Source organism: Ostrea edulis, chromosome 4, assembly GCF_947568905.1.
Source record: "Ostrea edulis chromosome 4, xbOstEdul1.1, whole genome shotgun sequence".
Classification (NCBI taxonomy): domain Eukaryota; kingdom Metazoa; phylum Mollusca; class Bivalvia; order Ostreida; family Ostreidae; genus Ostrea; species Ostrea edulis.
The window spans coordinates 30,786,643-30,814,473 of NC_079167.1; the positions used below are offsets into that span (position 1 = coordinate 30,786,643).

At 34.9% G+C, this 27,831-nt stretch overlaps 1 protein-coding gene across 1 annotated transcript; it reads left to right on the plus strand.

The window, feature by feature from the left end:
- LOC125669997 (hippocampus abundant transcript 1 protein-like) lies at nucleotides 1–27,831 on the plus strand. Its single transcript, XM_048904882.2, has 13 exons — nucleotides 1–187; nucleotides 5,320–5,415; nucleotides 5,875–5,937; nucleotides 7,832–7,959; nucleotides 10,433–10,547; nucleotides 11,753–11,971; nucleotides 12,503–12,616; nucleotides 16,185–16,256; nucleotides 19,426–19,538; nucleotides 19,767–19,864; nucleotides 21,993–22,168; nucleotides 22,795–22,960; nucleotides 26,443–27,831. The coding sequence occupies exons 1-13, from the start codon at nucleotides 113–115 to the stop codon at nucleotides 26,499–26,501; spliced, it is 1,494 nt and encodes a 497-aa protein (XP_048760839.1). The 5' UTR covers nucleotides 1–112; the 3' UTR covers nucleotides 26,502–27,831.

The window sequence follows — 27,831 nt, forward strand, 5'->3', positions numbered from 1 at the left end:
CTGCGGTCCTGTGATTTTGTGCAAGTTCAAGGTTGTTACAAAAATGGGACGATATAAGTGAAAAATAAGTGTTGATAAAATGAATTCCATTAGTTTATGACTTAATATTGATATGGGTAGAAAGAAACGTGTAGTTGGAAAGATCATCTGGGGACCCCGAAAAGGCCACACGAAGGATAATGGAGTGGTAAGGTTACGAAATTGGAATGGAAAGTGATTTATTTTTTTTAAGGTTTTAAAGTAGACTGTATGTCATCATGTCACATGTTTAAAAAGGAAACGACCAACAAACAGGTAGTGTAGATATGATGTTTTAACCAAGTATATATATATTTATCGACGTTGATACTCGATGAAACGAATAGGTTGTAACTAATGATTAAAGGAAACCGAAAATGCAGTTTCGAATTTCCTCTACAATTCCAAAGCCATAACAAAGAACACATTTACTTACTTAAGACAGTGATTCTGTTAGATTGCTACTGTGTATTTGTCATTTAATTTTACCCCCTTCCCGCAAATGAAGTTTAGGGGGCAGGTATATTGAAATCTACATGTCCATCTGTCTGTGTAGACGGGATTTTTATTTTGGCCTGACATGTACCTATTTTAGTACAAGTTTTTGAAAGTTTGAAAATTAAAAAAATTATGACTGCTTTAAAAATTTGCCATGTGAGAGAATACACCTCAAATTTTGTAAATATATCCTTGGTGTTCATTAAAAAAAAAAAAAATCTGCAGTACTATCTGAGTTAGGAAGGTTTCCTTTACATTACCACATTCTTAAATTAAAAGCTTGTATAGATTAGAGAATTTGTCTACTGTCACTAATTAAAAGCTGGTATAGATTAGATAATTTGTCTACTGAATTTCCTTTACTCAAGGATGCATATGAATGTATCAAAAAGCTTCCTTTCTTTTTTACTCGTAAGACTTCATGGTTTGCATTTATACATAAGTTATGTAATATTTTGAATATCAGAGATGAACTGATCTGTAATAAAACAATATTGGGTTATTATGTGAAAGACTGGTATTCAAATTTACAGAACTATAATGAAAGCAAATAAGCACATAATTATATGTGAAGCTCAAACAAAACTGGGGTTATGAAAATTATTTATCTGTAGTCAGAATTTTAGATCACAGATTTAAGGTCATTGTGCAAGTTAAGAATTTCTTCTCGTAGGTTAAAAATTGAAATGGGTAGGTTTATCAACATTCCTAGAAAGGGCCGATTAATTGCACAAAATACAAATCTAAACCATTGAAAATGAAATACATTTTTTAATAACATGTAGTGATGAAACGATTGTCGATCATTTTTGTTTCGTTGATTCCGATTATTGATTCCATTTTTCATAATCGATTGTCACCCAAACACAAGCCCATTATAAACGAATCAACTACATATATATCATGGATGTCATGGCTAGAAAAAAAACATTTCATTCCTTGTAAATAAGTTAATAGTTGTGTGTATATGTTGCACATATCCATAAAACTAAAAATAAATGACTATAAAATAACAAACATTTATTAACTACTTGTAAATACCGATTATATAGATGATGAACATTGATCGATATAGTTCTTCTGATTTTGACCGATTATCGATTACGAAATTTTTTCGATTATTCAACACTAATAACATGTGAAAAATACAATAACGTAAGAAAATAAATACATATATATATATATATGTATGACATTTCTTAATTACCGTATAATTACTCGCCTGTAAGTCGGATTTTTGGGAGTTAAAAAATTGGTCCAAAACTCTATATCCGACTTATAGGCGAGTCCTAAGAAAACTAGCATTTTTCTGGACATGGTAATGTATTTTTTAAACAACTTCATACTCCGATGATTATCATGATTAATGTTGACTGGACATATTATATTATTCATGTATTCTAAGATTATATGCTTAAAGTACAAGTATTTACATATTTTAATGAATTTATTCATCGTAAGTGTTTATTATTGAAATTGATTTGTTGAGAAAATCATTAAATATCTGCGCATTTCACAAAATATTATTTGAAACAGGTAAAAATGTTAGGAATTGTCAAGCGATTCTTGAAAAAAGTTATACCGACTTAGAAGTTTGTCAATGGCAAATCCCTCCAAAATAGCCTACAAAATATACAACCGACTTATAGGTGAACTGACCTATAGACGAGTATATATGGTATTAGCAAAAGAATTATGTGTTCTGGAGTAATATGTTGTCAGTTATTGTTATTGATTAATGCATATAATAATATTCTATCATTTGGTATTTCTTCTCTTCATTGTTGTAATCATCTCATGTTTGTCTATTTTGGACCCTGAATTAGAAATAAAGTATTCTATTCTCTAAATGATGATCTGAGACTGGCAGATGGATTTTTCTGAAAATTTGAACATTCTTTATTCACCACAATGACATAAAGATATGCATCTGATAGTTTTTCATAATCACTGATTAGACAATTACTCTTCATTTTATAAATGTGTTTCTTTCTGTACAGACACTTAATCATATTTATAATTATTAAAACTCCGGTTCTCCAAAGTGTAGTAATTAAGACCGCAGAACATTAATTGGCAAGATTGGAAATACAGAGTGTTTGTAACTATATCATATGTTACTGTGAAAACCCTAGATGTCACAAATGAAAAGGGCAGGTACAATTAAATTTGATCACGTTGACGTATTTATGTTTGCACCTGATATCCTTTACATTGGTTATGATAAATATAATTGCAAAATGGATGGAGATTCACTTTAAAAACTACTATTTCAATCCAATGTTTTCACAGTCGTCCCCACTGAATCCTTCCTTTGTGACATCGCATGTTTTAAGAAATGAATCTTATAATTCTTTTCTTGATGGTGGTATCATAGGGAAAGTTGGACAGAAAACGTCATCATGTATATACCCCCTTATATATTTTTGAAATGAATTATGTCACAGTGCTTCAGCACACATTTTTGTGGAAATTGAAATCCGGCCCATCGATGTGTAAACTCTGGACATTTTACTCGCAAACTGAATAAAAACGCAAAGCACTTATATGTTCAGTTTGCGAGTAAAATGTCCAGAGTTGTTCTGATTCATCTTTATTTTTGTCCAATCAAAAGAATTGTAATATATACCATTGCAATTATATACAAAAACATCATGCAAACTTTGTCACAATGACATCTTTATAGGTAGGGCTAGAACTCAATGAATTTATGAGCCATTCACAGGGTTGGCTATACCCACAAATTGCCAACCCTGTTCAAATCGGCCAGTCCTGATTTTCAGTTTTGTAATGTTTATTATTTTGCACAAATTACATTACTAATAAAACTTATTTTTGATATTTATTTCTGTACACTGGCTGTTAAAATTAGCCTGACCACAGGGCTATTGTATGAAATATTGTCCCTGCACACCTGAGGAGTCTGGAATTGGACTGTGGTGCATGCAGGGTACTTAGCCCGTTGAAATTGGTTTGAGTGAGAGCTGTAAACTCGGAGCTCGTTGTCACACATTTCCCGCCCCATATCAACCTGAGATCCCAGTATGTCGACTCAAGGGCTGATATTTATATACATGTATATATATTCTAAGTTATAAGACTAAATTTTGAAGAATTGGTAAATTATTAGAGCTGTATTTATTTGAAAGTAAAATGACATCTACTACCACTAACCCATTAAGACTACGGTGATACATTTCTAATCATCTTTGAACGTTCGCTCTCACTTTTAGTTTTCACATTACTACATCATCACAATGCCTTACTTTGTTTTAAAGCTTTTGATATAATCAATGGAACTATGAATATCAGCAATATTTGTCTATTCTGTTTAGATTCAATTACCTAGCTGAGTAGCTCAATGGTTTAGCATGTTGACTGTAGATCGCGGGTTCAAGTCCAGCAGGCGTTTTTAATTTTTTCCCCCAGATTTTTAATTTTAAAAAAATTTGGTTGTCTCCACTTTTCATGTAGATCGAATTTCTCTGGTGTAGTATGTATTCCTCCTTTAAAAAATCATAGAAAGGAAAACATGGTACTATTTTTTTTACAGCAGAGTACATGGAAACTGCACATTATTTTTAACTGAATCTGTATCACATCAACTATGGCATCATGAACTGGTGGATTTTCCAGCTTTTTTTTTTTTTTTTTTTTTTTTTTTTTTTTTGAAAACAAAAATATTTCAAGCATTTCAGTTTGACAAGATAGAGAGCACATGCAATGCCAACAACCACACTAATATTCTAGATGTTAAACTACGTCATATCACATGAAATATCCTTAAATTAGCGTGGGCGATGGCTGTGGATAACTTTTCTCATTTCATTGATTTTCTTAGATTCATCAAATTGTAGTGCATTTATGACATCACAATCTGCAAAAGAGGCTATATGCTGTCATGCATTATGATTTGTTACACACACACAGTCACACACACACTTATGTACATGCACACACATATACTTCACATAGGTTTTTACCTTTTTAATGAAATTTGGAGATAACCTTCATTTTTAACGCTGATAAATGGTAAAAATATACCTTCTTTGTTGGAAGCATGAAAATCACATTTTCATTAAAAAAAAAAACCCAAAATTTGGAAAGATGAAATACACGTTTAGATTGAATAGAGAGAAGTGGAAATTCTTCAAGGATATAACATGGATCGGTGATGTCTGGGCACAATATTGTGATTTCATTTGTATCACACAGTCATACAGAAAATCTCATTTAGCAAGTGATAATTGATATGATTGTGAGATTGTCTAGTTTAATACTTGATGAAAGAGTGCATAATGGTGATATGATTGTTCAGGTATGTTTGTGTCACCTGCAAAGTGTAGCAACACTTGTAGATTAAGTTGTCCATTATCAGTCCATCCATCCATCTGTATGACCATCTGTTCAATCCGATTGATTGTGATAGACAGTACACTGATATTTAGCAATTCTATTCCTTTATTTGACATAATATACATACCATTTGTGACAGTCTAGAACTTTGCATCTGGAAGAGTTAGGATTTGGATATTTTATGGTTCATTCCTAATCCATTATGTATTTTGATGAATGATGTCATCAGTGATGTCATTGCAGGCTTGGTACAACACTCTAGTTTATATAAAACTTTTAATTGTTAGAGTGTCATTATAGAAATTGCATGTAATGGGTTTGACGTTAGAGTGATGTTATAGAAATTGAGTCTGCAGCGTTTAATGGGTTTGATGTTAGAGTGACATTATAGAAATTGAGTCTGCAGCGTTTAATGGGTTTGATTATTTTGTACACTAACTGTTGTAGGACCCCGGGGCAGGACAAGCCAGTGTGTACCACGCCTTGGTTGTGATCTTTCTAGAGTTCTTTGCTTGGGGACTGCTGACCTCGCCACTGATTGAAGTGAGTACATCTCTCTATAGATTACTGATACAGATTTAAACCAGATTCATTTACAGACATAATACACAAATGTGCTTGATAACTTCCAAAACGTGTGGCAACACATGTAAAGGTGTTACAGGTACATTCAACAGTTTATTACAAAATGTTATGTTGCATTTCAGTACACTTTTAGTCTCTATTTACACAATGTCAGGTAGCAAACGCGTCAATGAATTCAATTAATTTTGTTAAATGGCTCCACAAAGCGACTGTTTTCAGCTGTTGCACTGAATTTGTTTTGTTCTGCATGTATGCATACCAAGTAAATAATTTTCAACATGTAACAGACACAAGATTGTATGGCTCATTTGCTATTGAGGTAACAGGTCAATGTCTATAAATAATATGTCACAAACATTCCTTTCAAACTTGTCCAGTACAATATCAAATGCAAATTGATTTCATTTCTTTTTTCAGGTACTAAACAATACATTTGCCAATCACACTTTCCTCATGAATGGGTTGATACAAGGTGTTAAGGTAAAAAATAAACATGTGTTTATATAGATCATTAACCTTAAATGATTAAAGGCCTTAGAGCCCATTAACTTCATTTTTATCTTGAATGATTCAGGGCCGTAGAGTCCATGAGTTTAATGATTTTTTTTTATTCCGAGTATTATAATTCATTAAAGCTGTATGATCTGATGTACATATATTATTATTGTACATAATTACTTTAAAACAGATTAATTAGTTTTTATACGCCCGTCGAAAACAGGACGTATTATGGTATGGCATGTCTGTCTGTCCAGACCTTGTGGGCAGGATACAGACTGAACCGTAAGCTCCAGGATTTTAAAACTTGGTACATTTGATCACCATGATGAGAGGAAGATGCATATTGTTTTTCAAGTTCAGAAGTAAAAAGCCAGGGTCGTAGTATTACTTAGTAGGAAAACCTTCTAGGCAGGATACAAACCATAAGCTTCAGGATATTGCAACTTGGTACATTTGATCATCATGATGAGAGGAAGATGCCTATTTTTTTTTCAAGGTTATAGGTCAAAAGTTAAGGTTGCAATATCACTTAGTTGGAAAACCTTGTAGGCAGGATACAAACTGAACCGTAAGCTCCAGGGTATTGAAACTTGGTACATTTGATCACCATGATGAGAGGAAGATGCCTATTATTTTTCAAGGTCAAAGTCAAGGTCACAGTATCACTTGGTAGGAAAACCTTGTAGGCAGGATACAAATGGAACTGTTGGGGCTAGGACCGTCAAACTTTGTACACATACACTTTATGTCAAGTGAAGGATGCCTATTGTTTCTTAAGGTCAAAGGTCAAGGTTGTGGTAGCAGGATGCAGACCGATTCATTGGGGCAAGGACCATTAAACTTGATACACATACATCTTATGCCAAGTGAAAATATTACATAGAGAGTTCATGATTTGTCTTGTTTTTTCGATGCAAAGAAAGTATGTCACACCCTGATGATTGCTGATACTACTTGAAGGCAAGTTCTACAAATCATAGTGTAAGAAAAACGCCCTATATTAGCTTTTAAAGGGCGTATTATGTGCCATTGGCGGTACTCTTGTTAAAGTTATTAACTTTCCCTTAATTACATGCTTGAAAACATTTGCATGTAAAAAAAAAAAAAAAAAAAAAAAAAAAAAAAAAATTAAAAAAAAAAGTGAAAAGATTATTTAAAAAGTATATAGTAGTGCATATGCATAAATAGCCCCATGTGTGTCAGGAGAATTCCAACATGAGGTATAAAAATCAAAGGAAACTGTCTAACTTTAAGACTGAAAGAGCGTGAAACAACAAATTACTATGAGGTATTTTATATTTTTATTTGTCTTAAACTTATGTCACGGGACTATTGTAACCAAATACACAGCTTTACACAGATATGATCACCGATGACCTCAAAGTCTTAACTGGTCATGTGACTGTGACTTGAAATGGCTGAGTGAATGTTGTTTGTAAACACCAATTTGAAATCAAATAATTCTGATTAAAGCAGGTGAAATAATCTATGACATGTTGTACAGCCTCATAAATACATACGTGCGATGATTTAACAGGGTTTTTACATGGTGGAAAAAATTTGTCGAAATTTGGACCATACAACTTTCACTTTGTTTTATTGTAAATGACTTTGTGAATCCATTAACTTAATGATTGTTTTAGATGATTCAGGGCCTTTGTGAGTCCATTAACTTAATGATTGTTTCAGGGCCTTTGTGAGTAAATTAACTTAATGATTGTTTTAAATGATTCAGGGCCTTTGTGAGTAAATTAACTTAATGATTGTTTTAAATGATTCAGGGCCTTTGTGAGTCCATTAACTTAATGATTGTTTTAATTGATTCAGGGCCTTTGTGAGTCCATTAACTTAATGATTATTTTAAATGATTCAGGGCTTGCTGTCCTTCCTGAGCGCTCCTTTGGTGGGGGCGCTGTCAGATACATTTGGAAGAAAGCCTTTTCTTCTGATCACTGTCTCCTTCACATGTGCACCAATACCACTGATGAAAATCAGTCCCATGTACGTATTTTCAGTTACTGAGTTGAATAATGATAACTTTACATGTACATGTTTTCAGTTACTATGTTGAATAATGATAACTTTACATGTACAGTAAAATATCTGTATCTCGAATATGGTTTATCTCGAATACCCCGCTTGAGTCGAAGTCGACCGCCGGTCACTGTCGTTTTCCCTATATAAATGATTTTAAAAAAATTCTGATACTTCGAACATGGTCTGATACTTTGAACATGGTAATCTCGAATACTCCGCTTATGTCGAAGTATTTTCAAGGTCCCATACCCTAAATTCACCTGGTTTATCTTGAAGTGCAGTCAATTTTCCGCTCTGCTTATCATACCTGGCGTCGTTAAGTCACACATTCACACCCGCGGCTACATCAATTATGATTAATGACTGCTAATCCACGCTCGCCTTTTCCGAGTAGACCCAGGTCGCAATAAATGGTTCAACAGTTTGGGTGATTAGTGAAGCTTTCCAACATTACGGCTAAAGTTCACCGCCAATTATGAACTAACACACCCGATTCCAGGGATGGTGTTTTGAATGACACACGCTCTATCATTAACATGTGGGTTAGATAGATGCACAAAATCGTCGAAGTACGCTTGAAGGTAATGCTCTTAATAACGATAATGCTTTTAATAATACACGCTTCATCATTAAAACTAGTACAGAGAAAACACGAAAATTTATTAAATAAACGTTTAAAAGTTTGTTTTTTTAAATCCGTCTTTTTTGTTTCTTATGTGATACGTTCTTTCATTACAACGCAATAACTACATCCCAGTCGAGCTTGGACATCAGTAAACTTAAGCATACAGGCACGATCATCTTAATTTTGAAACACATTGTGAATTCAATTGGATGTTTATATATATATTAAAGGGACTGACTCACGATTTTACCCAAAATTTTGTTTTTCACTTTTAATGATCAAAATCTACTGTCTAGTGTATTTGAAAGATTTTACATGAAAATGAAGGTTATACATCATCACAGAAGCTCATTTTAGAGAGTTTATTATTTGTTTTGTAAACAAAGATTGCGGTATGCTATTGTTTACGAAATTTTCGAAAGAAATGGATATCGATCTAAGTATTATTATATCTTTCACATTTCAAGCATTTTTGGGGTGAAATGTGTCATCTAAAAGTTAAAATTTGTTACTATGCAAAATTTAAGATGCATTATATTGCAAAATCAATATTTCACTTGTTTGTTTGTTTACATAAAAAGACTCGAGTCTTTGTTTACATAACACATATTTAAGGCTAAAATATTACTTTTATTCTTGCATTCAGAAGGTCAAAATTTTGGCTGTGAACATTAAATGAGCTATATTTCTAATGGTTAACATCAAAAATGAAAAATATTTTTATCAAAAATCGTGAACCAGTCCCTTTAAAGAAGCGAAATGTTTGTCTTTGAAATTCCACAATATTAATTTATCAACTTGTATTAAACTATAAGAAAAAACGGCAACGGGGTTTTTATTTATAATGCAAATCCCATACTATGTATCAAATATCCTCCTTCAAAAAAAAAAATATCCAAGATCGATTTTGGATATCTTGAAGTTTTTTCGAGGTCCCACGGACTTCGAGATAAAGATATTTTACTGTACCTGTTTTCAGTTACGGTAACTTTACATGTACGTTGAATAATGATAACTTTACATGTACGTGCTTTCAGTTACTGAGTTAAATGATGATAACTTTACCTGTACCTGTTTTCAGTTACAGTAACTTAACATGTATGTGTTTTCAGTTACGGTAACTTTACATGTACATGTTTTCAGTTATAGTAACTTTACATGTATGTGTTTTCAGTTATGGTAACTTTACATGTATGTGTTTTCAGTTATGGTAACTTTACATGTACCTGTTTTCAGTTACAGTAACTTTACATGTATGTGTTTTCAGTTACGGTAACTTTACATGTACATGTTTTCAGTTATAGTAACTTTACATGTATGTGTTTTCAGTTACGGTAACTTTACATGTATGTGTTTTCAGTTACGGTAACTTTACATGTACCTGTTTTCAGTTACGGTAACTTTACATGTACGTGTTTTCAGTTACGGTAACTTTACATGTACGTGTTTTCAGTTATGGTAATTTTACATGTACGTGTTTTCAGTTACGGTAACTTTACATGTATGTGTTTTCAGTTACGGTAACTTTACGTGTACATTGAATAATGATAACTTTACATGTACGTGTTTTCAGTTACTGTATTGAATAATGATAACTTTACAAGAACTTATTTTATATATAACCAAGAAGTAATGAGTAGAAAAGATACCAAATTAAAAGCAAGGTTTTCATTGAATTTGTGATATGTGATGCTTTATTTAAACTCAAGTCTATTATCTACATTTGATAAGTTTTGGATTATTTTTGTAGATATTTCTGTGTATAAATTGGATGTTGAGCATTGCATTAGTGAGATTTTTTTCCATTTGTAGGTGGTATTTTGCCATGCTTTCAATATCGGGTATCTTTGCTGTGACATTTAGCGTTGTATTTGCATATGTTGCTGACATCACAACTGATGAGGACCGTGGTCAGGCATATGGTCTTGTAAGTGAAATGAAACACATAAGTGGATCCAAAATATTTTTACTGGAGTGGATTTATCCCAGACAATTTTTCAGGGGGTGGGAGGGTCCAATGTATTCAAGAAGTCTTTTTTCAATACCTTGATAGTAATGAATATGTAAATGTGTTTTAAGAGGGTCTATGGTCCCCTCTCCCTATGGGACTATGGTCCCCTCCTCCTGTGGGACTATGATCCCCTCTCCCTGTGGGACTATGGTCCCCTTCTCCTGTACGACTATGGTCCCCTCTCCCTGTGGGAATATGTCCCCTTCCCCCTGTGGGACTATGCCCCCTCCTCCTGTGCGACTATGGTCCCCTCTCCCTGTGGGAATATGCCCCCTCCCCTCTTTAGGACTATGCCCCCTCCCCCTGTGGGACTATGGTCCCCTCTCCCTGCGAGACTTTGCCCCCTTCCCCTGTGGGACTATAGCCCCTCCTTCTGTGGGACTATAGCCCCTCCTTCTGTGGGACTATGTTCCCTCCCCCTGTGGGACTATGGTCCCCTCTCCCTGTGGGACTATGGTCCCCTCTTCCTGTGAGACTATGCCCCCTTCCCCTGTGGGACTGTGCCCCCTCCTTCTGTGGGACTATTGTCCCCTCTTTCTGTGGGACTATGTCCCTCCCCCTGTGGGATTATCCCCTCTTACTGTGGGACTATGTTCCCCTCTCCCTGTGAGACAATGCCCCCTCCTTCTGTGAGACAATGGTCCCCTCTCCCTGTGGGACTATGATCCCTTCTCCCTATAGGACTATGCCCCCTCTCCCTGTAGGACTATGCCCCCTCCCCTGTGGGACTATGGTCCCCTCTTCCTGTGGGATGATGCCCCTCCCCCTTTGGGACTGCCCCTATTCCTGTGGGACTATGTCCCCTCCCCCTGTGGGACTATGCCCCCTCTTCCTGTGGGACTATCGTCCCTCCCAATCTATGAATGATACACACACCTATGAAATACTGTAACCAGTGTATTGACAGTAATACATTGAAATTGTATAATAAAAACTTTCATGAAAAGCATAATGAACACTTGAATGCTCCTTTGGATAACAAAAATAAACATGAAAATGTTAAGAAGAAAAAACCATTTTGTTTCTCATTGCTTTGGGCAATAATGAATATAGAACACTTGTATTTTTGTTCATGAAGTATTTTGTATTATGTACTAACTTATATTTTCTCAATATTTCAGGTGTCAGCAACATTTGCAGCAAGCTTAGTTACAAGTCCTGCATTAGGTGCTTATCTAGGAAAAGTTTACAGTGACAATTTTGTGATATGGCTGGCAACAGCCGTAGCAGTGTTAGATGTTTTATTTATACTAGTGGCAGTACCAGAGTCGCTGCCTGATAAACTCCGCCCCGCTAACTGGGGATCACAGATTTCATGGGAGAAAGCAGACCCATTAGGTGTAAGTTATTTTTCTGATCTGAACAAAATGTACAGTATAACGCATAGCAAACACTTATTAATGAGTATTTTTATTCCCCCCAAATTGAAAAAAAAAATAAAGCATCACTCATTTGATACAAGGAAACTTATTGACGCAAGCGTCAAATTCGGCCACATTTTCTTGGTATGACCATCAAGACTATTTTACATGCATTGGAGGTTTCCACTATATCAAACATAATATACAAAGCAAACCATCGTTCATTCTGTCAGATTATTTTGTATAACGATCCTGATTACAATAACACCAACATTTGGATTCGCAGAAGAAGAAACACGTTATTTATCAAAGTCGTGATGAAATCGTAACTATCGTTATTCTATTCAATGAAAATAATCCAATAATAATGATCGCTTTGGATATATTATTCTAACATAAAACAAGTTCTTAAGTACTACATACATATACAATGAGAATATAGGTCAGAATGATTCTAAGCTTTTAGTGTTTATGGTATCTGTGTGTTGACTTTATTCTTTCTTATTTCAGGCATTAAAGAAAATAGGCCATGATAAATTAATATTACTTCTATGTGTAACAGTCTTTCTGTCCTACCTACCAGAGGCGGGGGAGTACTCATGTTTCTTTGTTTACCTGAGATTAGTAAGTATATATATAAACATTTACTATATTAAATGAGATTAGTAAATAAATATAAATATATATATATATATATATATATATAAACATTTACTATATTAAATGAGATTAGTAAGTATATATATATAGTTTGTAAATAAAGAATTCGGTATTTGATACAGTAAATACATCCAATAATAAAAGTCAAGAAACACAAAACTCGAATAACATTTCACTGTTAGCGCTTTCGGCTTTAATGCCTCTTCAGACAGTTATATAACTTATAACTGTCTAAAGAGGCATTAAAGCCGAAAGCGCTAACAGTGAAATGTTATTCGAGTTTTGTGTTTTTTGACTTTTATTATTGGATATATATGTACATATATTTATATATATATATATATACACTACTTAAAATTTGATAAGGATCACTAGGTTATATCTGTGTAATTTACCACTAACATAACAAAAGACTTAAATTTGACTCAGAAACGTGTTTACTCAGGTTATGAATGAAAATTCATGAACGGCATGAACTTTCATCAATACGGAATGCTTGAAATCTGATAACAACACCAAAAGGCATTCATTACAAAAAGTTAACAGCAAACCAGAGAAAGAATTACACAGTTTTTGGGGATAGTCCATTATTACACTTAGTCAATGAAGTGTCAATACCGGGTATGGCCTCCCCTTGCATCAATGACGGCTTGACAACGTCGAGCCATGCTGTCAATAAGCACCCGGATGTTTCCAAGGGGAAGGTTGTTCCACTCTTCCACGAGGGCGTTTCCGAGCTCTGCCAAAGTCGTGGGTTGTGCTCCACGGCGTGAAAGGGCAACCTGCAGCAAGTTCCATACATGCTTAATCGGGTTCAAGTCCGGCGAACGCGCTGGCCAGTCCATACGGACAATTGTCTCCTGCTGAAGGTACTGCTCCACCACCCAGGCGCGATGAGGACGGGCGTTATCATCCATCAGGATGAACTCAGGGCCAACAGCACCAGCGTAGGGTCTGACATAAACATCGAGGATCTCATCCCGGTACCGCACCCCCGTCATTGTTCCTCTCTCCAGGATATGAATATCTGTTCTTCCATCCCTGCTGATTCCACCCCAGATCATGATGGAACCACCACCATAACGGTCATGTTCATTGATGTTGGCATCTTGGAAACGTTCACATTGTCATCGCCACACTCGGTGCCTCCTGTCTGTAAAGTCCAAACAATACCTGGACTCATCGGTGAACAGAACTTGAACCCAATCGTTCTGTGTCCAAGTGACATGACCTTCAGCCCAGTCCAATCGCTCCCACCGGTGTCGAACAGTCAGAGGGACTCAAACACATACCCTTCTCGAGTTGAGACCTGCATTGTGAAGCCAATTCCGTATCGTCTGAGTGGACACATTCACCCCCGAGGCGTTCAGGAGGTCGTTACGTAGGCTGGTTGCTGTCCAGAAGGGATGGCGCCGTGCCTGAAGAGCCACAAAATGATCTTGTCGTTGGCTTGTCGACCTCTGACGACCACCCCCATGTCGGTGTGCTGCTGTACCAAAAGTTTGCTGTCGGTTCCAGGCCCTGTTTACAATGCTCTGGCTGACGTTTAGTGCATTTGCAACGTCACGTTGTGAATAGCCAGCGTCAAGCATTCCAATACATCTGCCCAGTTGTTCTGTCGTCAGGCGACGCCTTACACGTTGAGGGGGCATTGTGTTGATAAATGTAGTGTAAACACTCAAGTGAGTTTGAAATTTTACAAAGAATCAGACACCGATGCCTGAGTGAAAATCATGCAATGGTAGCAAAAGCATAAACTGTGATGAGAAACGCATTTCCCATGGCATGAAATGCACGTGCAAGTTTGTTGAAGACGTTTTTGATTTCACTTGGACACAATATTGCCAGTTATGCAGTTATTAATTTTTTAAACAGAAAAATATCTATGATCCTTATCAAATTTTGAGTAGTATATATATATATAGATAGATAGATAGATAGATAGAAAAACATTTACCATATTAAATGAGATTAGTAAGTAAGTATATATATATATAAACATTTACTATATTTAATGAGATTAGTAAGTATAAACATTTCTATATTATCGCAATTCACCTTTGAATTAGAACGCTTTACCCGATATTATTGCATTGTGTGACGACACAATTGAATGAGACGATTGAACAGTTTGAATGACATGTTTGATGTAATACAACAAGAGTTTTCATTGGCCGATTACAGCCTGCCCACTTTCTCGAGCGGATTCATGTGATCAGATAAGATGGATGGACTAGAAAATTACTACCTGGAGAACTGTAGCTCTCTGAAAAAATATTGTGACAGAACAGAGAGCGATCCACCTCTTATAAAAACCTTCGATTTATGGCACACAAAAAGCTGCGCACGGTTGAGGCCTGATATCAGTCTATTCTTGTGTTGCTGTCTCATAGATTCAATATAAAAAAAATCTTAACATATTTTCCTACTATACTTGTGTCCAAACATACCTTCAATATTCATTAAAGCCACACACAACCTGAAAACTCATAGCTTCAAATGATTTAGTTTGTTGACGTAGCCATGTCATGTAGCCGGTCAATTCGAACTCTGTTGCTATTGGTATCTATTCATAAAATTGGTTGTAAGTTATGTATTTGCTCTTCATTTATTATCAACATGAATAATTAATAGAAATTAAAAAATATAGTTTTTGTAAAGGTAAAATAAGCTCTTGATTAACGAAAATGCTACATAAGCCCATTATGGTCTTAATCACTCGTGTGGCAGAGATGGAGACTGGCCCAGACTAATGAAGGCCACATTGCCGTGAGTTTAACTTTTTGAATAATTATCATTTAATGGAACTGGGATGATATATTATTTAAAATATTTAGCTAAAATATTTGTGGGGTATTAATTCACATCTAGACGTTATTGTGCCAGTATGGAAACGAACCGGGATTCGAATTAACTGGCTACCTAACATGGCTACGTCAACGAACGAAATCATCAAAAGCTACGAGTTTTTGGGTCGTATTGGGCTTTAATAAATATTTGAAGGTATGTTTGGACACAAGTATATTAGGAAAATATGTTAGGAATTTTTATATATTAAATTCATGAGACAACAACACAAGAATACAACTTTTTCTCTTTCTGCCTTTGAAGTTTGTTTCCATCTGGCCGTCATGTTTTCAAATGCCAACTACTCCCGTATAAGGGAATTAGGCGGACTTATACATACCGATATGAACCAATGAGAGTTTCTGTTGCATTTCGCAATTGTATTACAAACAGATTCAATTGTGTCGTCACACAATGCAATACTATATCGGTTAAAGCATTCTAATTCAAAGGTGAATTGCGATAAATGAGATTAGTAAGTATAAACATTTACTATACAAGTATTAAATGAGATTATTAAGTATATGTGCCGAAGGTGACAGCCTTGAAATAACAGTTACTATAGTTAATGGTCATACATTAACCAATGTCTATTTCTCTGATAAGAACTGGTAAAGGGTGTGGAAATGAAGAGTGAAGTTGATGATATGCGGTGGGAAAAGTGAGAGGATTGATTTATTTGCAGGTTATGATGTTCTCAGCTCAGGAAGTTGCATCTTATATAGCTATGGTTGGTGTTTTGTCTGTTGTTGCTCAAGTAAGTATATATTGTATATGATATATTGATATACATTTTCATAATATTTACATTTGCCAATGCACTTCCTTATATGACAGTACTAATGAAATTGATGTTCAATTTCGTGTGACATGAATTTGGTCACGTGATCAGTTCTTGAGTATGAATACAATCACGCTTCAAAAGTCAGTTCCTGTATTTTCACCTGGCTTCTTGCTTATGCAATGCAGTGGTGGATTTAGAACCCCACCCCCTCTCGCCACAAATTTAAATAATAGAAATAGTGTGAGTAAAATTCCAGATTGGCACCCAAAATGGCTAAGCATTTTGGCTAATACTTGACTTTCACACAAACCCTTTCGTAAACCCTGGATCCGCCACTGCAATGACATCATAACAGAAATAAACGCAGCAGGATATTTATACAGTTTATTTTGTAAACAAACAAGAATTTCATCAATTTATAAAAGAGAAACATTAAACATATCATTCTGTTGTTTCATTTTATACAGTTTTAAATACCGTCTGCAACTTCTGCATGGCAAATTTATAAAATAAAGTTCTATGATATTGGAAGCGAAAACATGTAGGCAGAGTTATAAGCCTATTTACTTTATGATGATAAGTTAACCTGTTGTCTCCTGGCAACTTCCATCACGGCTATGACTCAGCATGATCATAAGCGAGGCTGGTTTCGAGGCTCAAAAAATTTACATGTTCATGTCAGGGTACCGGTGCGAGTCTTCATTAAAATTCTACAACAGAAATCTCTCAAGTGAACAAAAACTCCGTCAGTTCGTTTTTATTTTATTTTACACACACTGAAGGTAAATAAAAGACCCAACCTACCTGCACTTTGTCTAAATCTGTCCTACTGTTTTGAATCGTCTCCTGCATGGCTACAACCGCAAGTCCTAACGATGAACATACCGTTGTTTCTTTCCAAAAACCTGACTAAGAGCTTAACGTTAACTTGACCCATCATATCCACCATCAATTCTCTCAGATCCTTTGAATTTCTGTTGAAATCTGTGATCAACAATTGCGTTTTCAACTTAGTAAGCTAGACCGACGCCAGGTTCTCCATCGCTGATCGCGACCAAATCACATCACGGATATAGTTTACTCCGCTCTTCTTGTCGTGATTTCAGTAAACTTTACGCTCTAAATTACCTTAAGTTTATTTTTACACATCTTTCGTCTTTTTTTAACATTTTCAATTAAATATCTATATCTTATATTCTCTTTGATATTGTTCCTAATTTTTTATTCGATAAAACTCAAACAAACTATATTTTGTTTTCTACGATCGTTATTTTGGTCATCTGCTACATAATCATGGAAGCTCAGTAAGAACACAAATCAAAATAGAAAATATAGATTTAAGAAATGAAATATCATTTTTGAATGTTATTGGGATATGACATGAAGTTGGTACGTGATCAAATCTACTATAACGCCCTTCGGGCATTATAGGATTTGATCACGTGACCAAATTCATGTCATATCCCAACAACATTCAAAAATGATATCTTATTTCTTAATTAACAATTCCTCTACAGTGAAATACGTATTAATACTTGTAACAAGCTTTATCAATTTGCTAGTACCATAGATTATCGGGGTTACACATGTTCTTATTCAATTCATAAAAATTGTTTTTGCATTCATGTCAACTTTGATGAATTAAACTACAAAATTTATGTATTTAGATATTTACATTTACTAAAGTAAATTCAGGTGACCTATTGCAGTTGTTTGTCGTCCGTCGTGTGTTAACAATTGAATATTTTTAACTTCTTCTTGATAACTACCAGTCCAATTCTTTTTTAATTTGGTATGAAGCATCTTTGGGACAAGGGGACATAAATCATAAATTTCAGGTCTCCAGCACCCCTGGGGCCTTAGGGACGGGGCAAGAACTGCCCAAAATTTACCAATTTTCAAAAATCTTCTTCTCAAGAACCGCACATGTGTAAGAAAAACTAAATGCATGATGATGTAGAGCAGGAAGGCCTCTACCAAAATTGTAAATTCGATGATCCCAGGGGTAGGGGTTTTGGTATCAGGGTTAGGCCAAAATGGTCAGTTATTAAATGTGTGAACAATGGACATTTTTAACTTCTTCATGATAACTACTATACCTATTCTTTTCAAATTTGATATGAAGCATCTTTGGAACAAGGGGGACATAAATTGTAAATTCCAGGATTCCTGCACCCCTGGGACCTATATAGGCAGAGCAAAAACTGCCCAAAATTGACCAATTTTCAAAAATCTTCTTCTCAAGAACTGCACATGTTTAAGAAAATCTAAATGCATTGAGATGTAAAGGAGGAAGGCTTCTACCAAATTTGTAAATTTCATAATCCCTGGGGTAGGGGTTCTGACCCCAAGCTGGGGCTGAACTTAGTATATGGTGTTTATGTGTAAGTTTGCCGATACTGTATAAAATCTAAATGCATACTAAGGAATAGCAGAAAAAGATGTACGAAAAAATGGTGAATTTCACAACCCAGGGTTTTGACTCTAGGATGGGTCCAAATTAGTCATATATTTTAATGCTAATACACCTATTATATCATGTGAAGCTTTTCATCAGTGTATGGACTTATGAGGGCATTGAAGTTGTAAGAACACATTTGTTTTATACTTTTGCTGAATGTTGAAATTTAGCTTAGATATTCAGAACAGGAATTATTTTTCTAGATTTCATAGCCTTGGGAGTAGTGATACTTTTTCACTAGTACTCAGGTGACCAATAAGGCCTGTGGGAGTAGTGATACTTTTTCACTAGTACTCAGGTGACCGAAAAGGCCTGTGCGAGTAGTGATAATTTTTCACTAGTACTCAGGTGACTGATAAGGCCTGTGGGCCTCTTGTTTTCAGTTAGTCTACTGATTCAATGTATTAATTTCTCAATATAAGCTCTGACCTTTCAACTTGTGACCTACATATTACAAATTATGAATATAAAGAATAAATGTCAAGGTGGTACACATAAACAATAACTAGAGCTGACTAAGAAGACTTGCGTGCTTCTGGTGTTTCTTTTCAGACGCTTATTTTAGCACTGTTAATGAAATACGTTGTCTTTTCAGACGCTTATTTTAGCACTGTTAATGAAATACGTTGTCTTTTCAGACGCTTATTTTAGCACTGTTAATGAAATTCCTTGTCTTTTCAGACGCTTATTTTAGCACTGTTAATGAAATACGTTGGACATAAGGGGGCCATTGTGTTCGGTCTTGTGTTTGAGATTGTGCAGTTGGCCTGCTTTGGATTTGGATCTCAGACATGGTATGTATTGTAAAGTATAGTAAAGTATTGTAAAATATAGTAAAGTATTGTAAAGAATGAAAGACAGAGGAAAAAATGTCAACTTAGATTTTGAATGATTGTGATATCTGTTTCATGGAAAAATTATGTCAGTGGCATTTCAAATATTTCTTCCTCTTGTGTACAAAAAAAGAGCAAATTTCCCCTTTTATTTTGAAATAATCAGATAATGGCTGTTTTTTCATTCAGGGTGATATGGATGGCTGGCTGCATTGCTGCCATGTCTAGTGTTGCTTATCCCGCCATCAGTGCATTCACATCATCCCATGCAAGTCCAGATCAACAAGGTAAACCTCACATAAATCTCCTCTGTATTATATCACAGTCAGAATGTCTCACAGTCATAGTAATGTAATCGTATCACATTCAAATGTCTCACAGTCATAGTAATGTAATCGTATCACATTAAAATGTCTCACAGTCATAGTAATGTAATCGTATCACAGTCAAATGTCTCACAGTCATAGTAATGTAATAGTATCACAGTCAAATGTCTCACAGTCATAGTAATGTAATCGTATCACAGTCATAGCAGGCTGTCCAGCGGCCCAAAAATTCCTAAAAATTCCTAATTTTTTTCAGTTTTGCTAAAATTCCTTTAAAAAATGTAAAATTCAAGGGGAAATCCTAAAAAAGCCCTTATTTTTCATGTCGATTCCTACTTTTTTATCAGTCTTGAAAAATCAAAATGCATTCATACAAAATGTGTGTTATTAACGTAGATTGCAGTTCTTATTCAGATAATGCTGATGCAGTGAAAGGCAGTTGACCTGTGGATCCATGTGTCAAGCTTGTTTATTGGTTGTGACTTTGTGATAAAGAGTTGAGATTTTAGGTTATAGCCAATAATAGCTGAGACCATGGAACACTGGAATACGCCCTTCCTGTACTTACATCTTATTTGTGTGTCATGTGAGTTTCTTTATTGTCAAATTTGACAAGGTAAGTCCTTTTAAATAATTAAAACTTCCGCAATTTGGTTAAAAATTCCTAATTTTAGCCCTAATTTAGCCCTAATTTTTTTAAATTTTACCCCTAAAATTTGCCCTTATTTTTTGTCCAAGGTTGCTGGACAGGCTGTCATAGTAATGTAATCGTATCACATTAAAATGTCTCACAGTCATAGTAATGTAATTGTATCACATTAAAATGTCTCACAGTCATAGTAATGTAATCATATCACATTAAAATGTCTCACAGTCATAGTAATGTAATCGTATCACATTAAAATGTCTCACAGTCATAGTAATGTAATTGTATCACAGTCAGAATGTCTCACAGTCATAGTAATGTAATCGTATCACATTAAAATGTCCCACAGTCATAGTAATGTAATCGTATCACAGTCATAGTAATGTAATCGTATCACAGTCAGAATGTCCCACAGTCATAGTAATGTAATAGTATCACAGTCAAATGTCTCACAGTCATAGTAATGTAATCGTATCACAGTCAGAATGTCTCACAGTCATAGTAATGTAATCGTATCACATTAAAATGTCTCACAGTCATAGTAATGTAATCGTATCACAGTCAAATGTCTCACAGTCATAGTAATGTAATCGTATCACAGTCAAATGTCTCAATGTCATAGTAATGTAATCGTATCACAGTCAAATGTCTCACAGTCATAGTAATGTAATAGTATCACAGTCAGAATGTCTCACAGTCATAGTAATGTAATCGTATCACATTAAAATGTCTCACAGTCATAGTAATGTAATCGTATCACAGTCAGAATGTCTCACAGTCATAGTAATGTAATTGCATCACATTAAAAAAAATATTATCGTATAGTCAAAATAATGAGTTATATTTATTTGAGTCAAAATAATGTAGTTGTTTTGGAGACAAAATAATGAAGTTCTATTGGAGTGAAAATGATGAATTGTATTGGAGACAAAATGATGTAGTTGTATCTGGGTCCCAATAATGTATATAGTAGTTGTATCTGGGTCCCAATAATGTATATTGTAGTTGTATCTGGGTCACAATAATGTATATTGTTGTATCTGGGTCACAATAATGTATATTGTAGTTGTATCTGGGTCACAATAATGTATATTGTAGTTGTATCTGGGTCACAATAATGTATATTGTAGTTGTATCTGGGTCACAATAATGTATATTGTAGTTGTATGTGGGTCACAATAATGTATATTGTAGTTGTATCTGGGTCACAATAATGTATATTGTAGTTGTATCTGGGTCACAATAATGTATATTGTAGTTGTATGTGGGTCACAATAATGTATATTGTAGTTGTATCTGGGTCACAATAATGTATATTGTTTTTGTATCTGGGTCACAATAATGTATATTGTTTTTTATACCTTCATAATACAAAGAAATTTTTCTTTAAATATATATCAAATGGGCATCTTGCTGAAAAATAAATGCTGACATTTTTTGCAGGAGTTGCGCAGGGCATCATCACTGGTATCCGGGGCCTCTGTAACGGACTCGGACCAGCTCTGTTTGGTTTTATATTTTACCTCTTCCATGTGGACCTTAATGAAACCACAGATCCAGATAACAGGGTCATATCTCATGACAATAACACATACCACAAAATCCAGTCAGCAATACGGGTGAGTGTCTTCTGCTACTCTCATTCTGGTCAGGAATTTTACTTGGATGAACATTGAGATTTTATTGATTCGGGAGAATTTTGGTAGTCAAAATCTGCGGACCACTAGGTATGAGGGACTCCTGGTGAGACATAATTTGGGGGAATTTTGGTAGTCAAAACCATCTGACCACTAGGTATGAGAAACTCCTGGAGAGACGTAATGTGAGGTTTGTCAGGACCTTACTGATGTACTGTAAATCAGGTTTTCGTAGTTGCACCATGACAGGTCATGATGTATTTTTTGGCCACTGTTAGTATTCCAAACTTATCTTTCTCATTACTGTGTGAACAGAATGACTCAGGTGAACATAGTTGCCTATGGGCCTCTTTTTAGAACTGAGAGTGGCCAGTTGATATGTTTGATATACTTATTTTCTTTTCATTATATATTGATCTTAGCTGATATATGTATGTTCCAAATGTAAATTTGAATAACAGGAAAATGATGGATTAATGTAATTCTAATTGATTGATTTCAGAGCATAGTTTATATTTCGATCTTAGCTGATAAATGTATGTTTCCAAATGTAAATTTGAATAGCAGGTAAATGATGGATTAATGTAATTCTAATTGATTGATTTCAGAGCATAGTTCCTGGTCCCCCGTTTGCTTTTGGTGCTATTCTAGTCATAATGGCTCTTCTAGTAGCTGTCTTCATGCCAGAAAACCCTCATGGCAGTGTTCAAATTGGCAAATCAAAAGTCCGACGGCAAAACTCCTTGACATTAGAAGCTTTCCACCCAGATAAAGGTATGAAGGTTCTAAAGGTTTTAGGCATGCACATCAACAGTAGGTCTTATGTGAGTTTTTAGCTCACCTGAGCTGAAGACCCCAATGAGCTTTTTTTTCTTTTCTTTTTTTTTAGCTCAACTGAGCTGAAAGTGCAAGTGAGCTTTTCTAATCACCCATCATCCGTCTGTTTGTAAACTTTTCATACTTTCAACTTCCTCTCCAAAACCACTGGATCAATTTCAACCAAACTTGGTACAAATCATCCTGGAATGAAGGGGATTCAAGTTTGTTGAAATGATGGGTCATTTCCCCTTCAAAGGGGAGATAATCACAAAAATAGGGTGGGATCATTTAAGAATCTCAAGAACCACTAGGCCAGAAAAGCTGAAATTTACATGAAAGATTCCTTGCATAGTGGATATTCAAGTTTGTTAAAATCATGACCCCCAGGGGTAGGGTGGGGCCACAATGGGGGATCAACATTTTACTTGCAAATATATAGGTAAAATGTTTAGAAGTCTTCTCAAGAACCACCAGGCCATAAGAGTGGAGATTTACCTGAAAGCTTCCTGGTATAAAGTAGATTCAAGTTTGTTCAGATCATGACCCCTGGGGGTTGGGTGGGGCCACAATAGGGGATCAAAGTTTTACCTAGAAATATACATGGAAAATCTTTAAAAATCTTTTTCTCGGGATCCACTGAGCCAGAAAAGTTCATATTTACATGAAAGCTTTCTGACATAGTGCAGATTCAAGTTTGTTAAAAATCATGGTCACCGGAGTATGGTAGGGCTACTATAGGGGATCAAAATTTTACATAGAAATATATATGGAGAATCTTTAAAAATCTTCTCAATATCCACTGGACAAGAAAACTTTACATTTACGTAGAAGCTTCCTGACATAGTGCAGATTCAAATTTGTTGACATCACGGCCCCCAGGGTAGAGTGGGGCCAGAATATGGGATCAAACTTTTACATACAAATATACATGTGTATAGGAAAAACTGTAAGAATCTTCTTCTCAAGAACGATTGAGCAGAAAAGTTTACATGAAAGCTTCTTGACATAGTGCAGATTCAAGTTTGTAAAACTCATGGCCCCCGGTGATAGGTTGGGGCAACAATAAGGAACAAAGTTTTACATGCAAATACATAGGGAAAGTCTTTAAATATGAGCCAAGGTGACTCAGATTGTTATCAAAATTTGTCATCAGTCATAACCAGTGTGAGCTTTTCACATCTTCTCGGGAACTGGTCGGCCAATTTCAACCAACTAGCCACAAAGTATCTTTGTGTGAAGGGAGTTTTAAAAAAGATTTAAATGAAGGGCCACACTCTCTGCAAAGGGGGATATTTGATAATTAATGAAAAGTTAAGTCTTACAGTTTATAAAATCTTCTCAAGATGTTGATTTCAAAGAATTTCGGGGGATTTGAGTGTCTTAAAATGAAGGCCACACTCTCTTCAAAGGGGAGATAATGAAAATCGTGACATAGTGGATGTTTTGCTTTAATAATCTTTTCAAGAACCATTGAGCTAATTTCAACAAAACTTGACAGAGTATCCTTAAGTGAAGGGGATTCAAGTTTGTTCATATGAAGGTCCATACCCTCTTTAAATGGGAGATGGTTGATTAATAAAATTGGATATTAAATATTTTATAAATCTTTTTCAAAAATCACTTGGCCAATTCCAACCAAACTTTGCACAAAACATCCTTAGGCGAAGGGCTTTCAAATTTAATCAAATACAGAAATATGTACTATTTAGAGAGATGAAAACTAAACAATAGTGAAAATGGGGTGGGCTTAATAAAAAAAAATCTTCTCTTGAACAACTGGATCAAGAATGACAAAACTTACACAGAAGCTTTAACTTAGAATGTGGATTCAGGTTTGTTTAGATTATGGCTCATGGAGTTAGGGGTGGGTGAAAATTTCGTTGGATTATGTAGGGAAACCATATTAAAATCTTTGGAACAGCAGGACAGCGGTGTAAATTGAAACTGAGATCATTCTCGTGTAGATTCAAATTAATTGATTCTCCATGGTATCATAATTAGGGTCGGTTTGCCTGTAAGTTGGTTGTATTTCTTTTAGGTTATTTTGGAGGTACAACTTTTTACAATAAGCGGTTGACGATTTCAAGTCAATGTTTTTACCTCTGTTTCAAATAATATTTTGAAAAGTGGCTCTGATATTTAACCTTTTTTTTCTCAACAAATCAATTTCATATCAATACTCTAATGTATTTACCTGTGTTCAAATGATATTTTTGGATATGACATTGATATTTAACATTTTATTCTCAACAAGCCAAACCGTTACCATTTTGTTTATTTTGTCCATGTTTTTGTTTAAGAGTTATATCCCTTGTCTTATATATTTTGAAAACTGATCTTGATTTTGTTTTTTACCTTACTTGTTCTTTGTTCCCAAGTAAAATAAAAATATTTGTTTTATAACTTTATTAAATAGATACCGAGTCTCTGTTGAAAACAAAATTATACACTACCAATTCAATTTAATTGACACTTTGAAGTCCCCAGCGAGTGTCAGGACAGGGAGGAATTTGTCCTTAATTTTCCTGAAGAAGCCATATCTGTTGTTTTTGGTTTACACACTACATTTTATCTCTTATTGGCAATTATCATGACTATTTCGTCCTTCTTTTACCTAAAACAATTATTGTTTTTTATTTACCCCTATCCTATACCTGACACTGTGTTAGTGGTACGTGCTGTGTCCTAGAGATACCATTAATTGCATAAACAGTCGAGTAGTAATAGGGTCAAGAATTATCTTCTGAATTATCTTTGAACAATATTAAATGTTATATCAAAAATATTTTAGATGGTACATATGAATATTTCCATATTAAATCGTGTTTGCAATTCTATTTTACTGATAAATGGTAGATTCATAGTAAGTCAAGTTACTGAGAGTTATGTAAAGAATGCCAATGACAAACATTGTTATTATTGGAGTATGGAGTTGTTTAGAAATACTATACATTACGCCGTCCAGGAAAATACCAATCTTATGACTTCCCTATAAGTCAGACATAGGGTTTTGGACCCAAATTTAACTCTCAAAAATCCGACTTATTGGCAAGTATATTCGGTAAGAAAGTTTCTGAAACATTACATTGTAATGTTTGCTAACTGGAATTATTTTATTAGGAAAGTCCTCTTCCCACAGTAGCACTGCCACCAGCTTGACTGTCCTCCACCAGCTGACTGTCCCCCACCAGCAAGGGAAAATAAATTCTAAACACCTATCTACCCGACTCAACCCCAAACCCATACTTAAACTCTGACTGTGACTAAGCAACATGCCTGAACAGTGTCTTAACAAATGAGAAATGATACTCAAGTTTCCCCATTTAGGGGAAAGATTTAGAATTATATTCATCTGTGGAGATAATTTTATTCAGGTGAACATTATGATCCATGGGCCACTTGTTATTTCCTAGTAACACAAAACTTTTATTTTCCAGGCTTTAGAGAAGACCAGTCTCCATTAATTAGTCTCAGTGATGCAGATCAAAATCCATAACTTCAAACATAAAAGGGACCAAGATTTAATCCTAAGCTTGAAGCAGATGAAACTGTGATGAGAAGTGTTGATTCTGAAGGCTATCAGAAGTATTATGTTACAGGAAGGAGACACAAGTCTTGGTGCATATGGTTTATTAAGCTTTGTGTCAAGGTGCTTCGGATGCCATTATATCCACTATATTGGACCTCTGTTACATAAATTTATTTCAGCAAAGTTTTAATTTGAGTGGCAAGAGACAGCATTCTTTCCTGTTGCTTGATACGATGTACATGTAATGTAAAATGTGCCAATAGAGTGGGCCTTTGTGTAACACTACATGTTTTATTAAGTACATCCGTTGATTTTAGCCTCATTTGTATATCTTTCTAAGAAGATTATTTTAAAGTATGTATCAGTGTTTTGGCTTCTTCTTTTTTTTTTTTCATTTGCCAACATGTAATTTTTTTTATTTTGTACATGTATGTTTGAATAGGTGGAAGGTGGTACCCAAAAAAAGCAAAAACGATGAGTTCAGAGAACTTGAGATTGTAAATTCATACACATGTATGTATATTGATGAAATGTTTGTTCAGTGTAGATGTTTTGTTGCAAAAGTTGTCCGACACCAAAAAATATAGGAAAAGAAAATTTGTGAAATAACACACACACACCCCCCCCCCCCCCCCCCCCCCCCCCCGTATTTTTGTTACTTGGCTTCTTATTTTTTGTATGTAATTAATGTTAATTAGGATATTAATGATATATGAATGATAGATATGAGTAGGTATTGCAAATCAAATTAAATGTGTTGATGTACGGTTGTCTTCTACTATCAGGGAATAGATTCTCCACAGTTTCCAAGCAAAAATAGATGTCTGAAGAAGAAAAAATAGCATCATTGTTTGTTTTTTCAATGCAGTGCTGAATTTGTGTGCAACAGAATTGACATTATGAATTCAATGTCTGGCTTCCTGTTGAGCTGGTTGGAGTACTAAGTTGTTTTATTTATTAGTAACTTATTTCTTTGTAGAATATTTGATGACCAGTTGACAATCAGTATTCTTCACACGGAATATAAAATTTTCTCATTAACAGCTCTTTCCTGTTATTTTTTGTTCCATTAAAAAGCACATTATAATCTGAAATAAGAGCATGACCAAGCTGACTCCTCTTCTCTTCAGAAGACTTGGTCAAATGTGATGACGCTTTTCTTCCGTGGTTCGACGTCATTATATTGAAGACCTGTGTTTTCAGACGAACTCTTTGTCAGTGATATATTTGTCAGTGTGTAGGTATATGCAGTAATGCTTGATTTTTAATTTGTTTAAATAAAAGTATGTCTCTGTTA